Here is a 5,334-nt window from a genome sequence, read left to right as displayed (position 1 = left end):
GATCCTTGCAAGTGCTAGATCTATCCCACAATTCTTTTTCTGGTGAATTACCAGATTCCATAGATTATACGAAACTCCAACATTTGAATATTTCCTACAACAATTTTGAGGGAGAAGTACCCAAGGTAGGAGTATTCCAAAATATTACCGCAGTTGATGTACGAGGAAATCCTGATCTTTGTGGTGGAATACCACAAATGAAGCTACAGAGATGTGTCACACATATCCAAGAACACCAAAGGAATGACCACAGAATAGTTATAATTGTATTTTCCACAATCGGTGCATTTGCATGCTTGTGCACGGCCATATGTTTCTTTGCATGTCGATATTGCAGAAGAACACATAACAATGCAAAATCCAGTCATGGCATGCAGTTTGAACACAAGAGGGTGTCCTACAATGACATTTTCAAAGCTACAGATGGTTTCTCTTTGGATAATCTAGTCGGAAGGGGCGCATTTGGAACAGTATACAGAGCCACCATGAACTTGGAAACTCAGGATATTATCGTTGCTGTAAAGGTCCTAGACCTTCAAAACCAAGCTGGTTCTAAGACATTCTTGACTGAATGCAAGGCACTGAGAAATATACGACATAGAAACCTTGTTAAGGTTTTGAGCTCATGTTCCAGTATAGATCACAATGGTACCGATTTCAAGGCATTGATTTTTGAGTTCATGCCGAATGGAAGTCTGGAGACTTGGTTACATCCTACCGCATGTACTGCTCGACCATTTGAAGCTCTAAGCCTTACCCAGAGGATGGACATAGCAATTGATGTTGCCACAGCATTAGATTATCTCCACCACCATGGTACAGTGCCGATTGTGCATTGTGATTTGAAGCCTAGCAATGTTCTTTTGGACGGTGAAATGATTGCACATGTGGGTGATTTTGGATTAGCAAAGTTCTTGGTTCAACAAGATATCATGATTTCTCATTCGGCAATAAGCACTGGGATCAGGGGTACTATTGGCTACATTCCCCCAGGTACATGATTTTGTCTAACTGATATACATGATGTTTTAGGATAACCATTAGCATTGTTTACCATTGTGTGATTTGTTTAAGAATAATTACTTAGCCAATTACATTTAAACATGTCTCTTGTTCCTATTTATGCATCTAACCATATCTAACTAATCAATTGCTTTTTATATTGTAAATAAAAGGGGAATGAAATATATTTTTACTTTGCATTCGCTGACTACTGAATATACAAGTTAAGCAACACTAGCATAGCCTGCAGGAAAAATCGATATCCATTTTGAAGTATTAATTATATTCTTTATACTAAATGCACCATGCGTGCGGAAGGCATTAATTCCCTGCTATCTATTCTCAGAATATGGCATGGGGGCTCAAGCATCTGTGCAGGGCGACGTATATAGCTACGGAATTCTTCTGCTGGAGATATTCACTGGAATGAGTCCAACTGATGAACAATTTGTAGATGGGATGAGCCTTCCGAAGCTGGTTGAGAGTTCCTTTCCTGAGAGTATTATGGAAATAGTTGATCACAAGTTGTTCTTGATTAATGGAGGAAGAAAACAAACGGGAGACTATACCCATGAACTTGACGGTATCCATCAATGTTTACTCACAGTGATACAGCACGGACTCATGTGCTGCAACGAGCTGCCAAGTGATCGCATAGACATACATGATTTTGTCAAAGAGCTAAACTCAGCAAAAGAGAAGCTGCTGGGATGAAACAATTGTGCTGACTGCTGAATGTTTCATTAGCAACATGTATCCCTTATCCTCCTTCTGCAGTTTTTTCTACAGTACTAGAGCAGTTAGCTAGCTCTGCACCGGTGGTTCATGCCATGATCCAGCAACTTTGTTCTTTCGGATATTATATACACTACTCATAAATCCATACACCTGCTACCAACTTTGTAACATGCAGTATAAGTTTCTGAATTAACATGTACTCCATCTGAAAGCTTGTAAATATTAGCAACTGAAAAAAAAGGGTGACCAATTAGTTTCAGTCCTTTTTACATATAAACAAACATTGACCTGTGCATATTTTATCAAAAGAGAAACGAGGAATGGCTGGAGCACTGCCTTTGCGTTGAGGAGAAATTTTTGCCAACTATGTGTTCTCACATGGAGATCGCGTGCCCAATTAGTTTCAGTCCTTTTTTACATATGAAGGTCTTCTGCCGACTGTGTTTCAACATTACTTCCTACTTTTACATATGTTTTCACTCACATGGAGTTTGTGTTGCTAATTTTTTTTAATTAATTTTTCATATTTCTATTATAGATTGGTTCATAGATTAATAGTCGAGTGATTTTCTTTGATAAAGAATACTCGAGGTGTAGAATCAGGGATTAATTTGTTGATACATAGATTAACTGAATTGTACTCCAGCGTTCAGCACTACTACTCTACTGATAGGTTCATGGCTTATCCCTTTGCACACAGGATTTCCTACTAATTTCTCAAGCTCAAACGTACAATCGGTATTATTTACCACAACAAAATGGGGCCATTGTGCATCTGCACTGCATGTAAAGGACTAAACCAATTTTACAAGTTTTCCTGCTAAATCGAGCACGAGTTGTTTATCATAGATTTCAGTAGCAGGAAGCATGCTAAGCTAAGAGTGTGACCAGTGAACAAAATGCGGTTCATACAAACAACTATGTTCATGACATGACAAAAAATGAGTTGCATGATTGTGGCAGACGGGTAGCACTATACTGTCCGATCTAGGACTGCTAGACAATAGCTCCAATGCATTGTATCTTAAGAGCTGTTTCCACATTTAATGATTTTGTTGATATGCATGTATATGATTGATCTAGCCACTCTTTTTTGCCTCTGATTTTGTGCAAGGGTTGTATCTTACTCCCTCCGACCCAAGGCTTAAGGCGTAAAAATCGCTGCACACGGATTAAGGAAAGTAACACAGATGGGTTTTTTTCCGGTCGTGCCCCTACTTAATTGCTCCTCACCGTTTCCTCTCTCCCTTGTTTGTTGGGTAACGTCTCCTTAATTCTAGCAAACAGCCATGCAGCCAATTACAATGCGCATGCAAACCCACCATCTCCTCAATTCCAGCGCAAAAGAGGGGCAGTTACGGGATATAGCGACTACTTATCACCCGCGCCTTAAGCCTTGACAAAAAAACGTAATTTTTTTTACGCCCTAAGCCTTGGGCCGGAGGGAGTAGATAGTAAGATACAACACCACTATCTCTCTTCATTAACTATGTTGTCACATAAGTATTTTGTCTATAATACCATTCCAAGAACCTCCCATTTTGAAAGGCCTAAAGAAATCCCACAGACGTGGCCTCTAAGTTCTTCAAGTCCGAGACCTTGGAAGTCGTCCCAGAACAATGCCATCTATATTAGTACCACTCTAAGATGTGCTAGCTTGTAAAACTCATCAGATGCATAAAATACATTGTCTCTAACAAAACAAACGTAATTATGTGTCGTCAGATCTATGAAGTTGCAGGGTAAGATTTGTTATATCGGATCAGAATTTATTTTTTTGCGAATACGCAGATCAGCGTATCATTGTATTAAGTTTAGAGACGGACCAAGATGTCCAAAAAATACACCGCGGGTTACAACCAAAGGAAACAACCTGCAAAAACCATCGCTGACGACGTTGCTTAGAATGCCGAGCTAAGAACCGCGACTAGCCTAACCCTCTAGCATGCCTACCTCTACAATCAAGCCAGAGCTGCCATTCCGCGGCAATGAGATCGATGGTAATCTGGTACGAAATGTCTCAGCTGGACAGCAAGAACAGACGGCCGAAGACTAGTGCTCACTATTTTCTCACACCAGTGAAAAGAGAGTTCGGCAGTTGTCGATTTCCCTTTGATCTGAAGTAGCCGCGGAGTTAGAATCTCCTCCCATTGAAGTCAGCACCATATTTCAGCAACTTAATTTTTATATTTGGGAGTTTTATCTCATATTCATACTCTCCATATTTAGTGTAGTTTATGTTGAACTCTAGTTATATTTTTTTTGTAAAAGCTTATAGCTCATGAGTTAATATGACAAATTGTCGGAAGTTTCTCTCCTATAATTCCCCACAGAGATTATAGATTTACAATAAAAAATGGCGACATAAATTTCTTAGACTTGCCGACACTCTTTACTATAGTCAACCATTCTAGAGAGTGTGCCTTAGAGGAACAAAAAACAAGGGTGGAGCTTTGAAGCTGAAAGTCCCAAGCCAGTACTGATTCCAAGTACCAACCCAATCATGAATTCAAGTTTCATGATGACGCACTGAAGAAGAGTTCATCTCTAGTCTAACATCACGGCATTGTAACTTTGCACAATCCTCTAGGCTAGACTAATCGGAAATCCTGGTGCTTCCAAGTCCTATCATGTATGTGGTTTTCAATGGCATTACGAAAGTAATTCTAACGAGATATGTGACTTGTGGAAATTTCATAGATGGTGTATGTTGATATGAAGCTAGCACCGACTAAACTTTACTCTCTCTATATACATATATGCCAGGCCTAGGGTAAGCCGGATGGCTTCGTTGAGAATTATGAGCATATTCCACCTCTCTTGTCACGCTTAAATAGGAAAAGTATTACTTTAACGTTTGATACCGTGTGGCACAACAACCAGATGCTTTCATGTAGTTCAATGTTGTCATAAAGGCTACATGTGTGTTCATGTACTGTTGTGAACATCCCCTTCTTCATTGAACAAGCTTTCTGGTAAATGTTTTGGTCATACAGTTTTCACATTGTAGTTCCTTTGATTCATTGTATCAAGCCACATCATCACTAACGAGCAGAAATAGAACTAAGCAACCATTAGGGAGCACTTCCTGGGATTCATAACAAACTAACATCAAGACATTTAGGGCTCCTTTGATTGATAGGATATAAAAAACATAGAATTAAGATGTCATGCATAATTGAATCCTATAGAAACATGTGTTTGATTGTAGCAAAAGAATTTTGATGAGGTATGATCCAATATTTTTTTCTATATAATTTACACTAATTTTTTGTAGGATCAGTTCCTGTAAAATATGTTCCTATGAATCAAACAACTTGTGTAGAAAATGTTCCTATAAAATCTAAATCCTACATAAGTTTTATAAATCAAAGGAGCCCTTATTATTAATAGAAGGAATTAATAGTAGTTGTTAGGATGCATGGTGCCATCATGTCTATCCATGAACGGTGACTAAAATATTTTCATTGCTGATGAGGGGTTCCATGCATAATTGGGCACCTAATCTTGATATGCATGAAATAACACACGAATTCCAAAGCCCGTGGCCTGAAACATGAGGGTGGAAATGATTCGGCCTCGTGCGCATCGCTC

The 5,334-nt window shown here is 39.0% G+C and overlaps 1 protein-coding gene across 1 annotated transcript; it reads left to right on the top strand.

Moving 5' to 3' along the window:
• The first annotated feature begins 32 nt into the window (after positions 1–32).
• On the top strand, positions 33–1,914 carry LOC124676662 (receptor kinase-like protein Xa21). The gene is made up of 2 exons (XM_047212703.1): positions 33–993; positions 1,349–1,914. The coding sequence occupies exons 1-2, from the start codon at positions 198–200 to the stop codon at positions 1,714–1,716; spliced, it is 1,164 nt and encodes a 387-aa protein (XP_047068659.1). The 5' UTR covers positions 33–197; the 3' UTR covers positions 1,717–1,914.
• The last annotated feature ends 3,420 nt before the right edge of the window (positions 1,915–5,334 follow it).

This window comes from Lolium rigidum, chromosome 7 (genome assembly GCF_022539505.1).
Source record: "Lolium rigidum isolate FL_2022 chromosome 7, APGP_CSIRO_Lrig_0.1, whole genome shotgun sequence".
Lineage (NCBI taxonomy): Eukaryota > Viridiplantae > Streptophyta > Magnoliopsida > Poales > Poaceae > Lolium > Lolium rigidum.
This window is presented reverse-complemented; position numbering and strand designations above follow the sequence as displayed.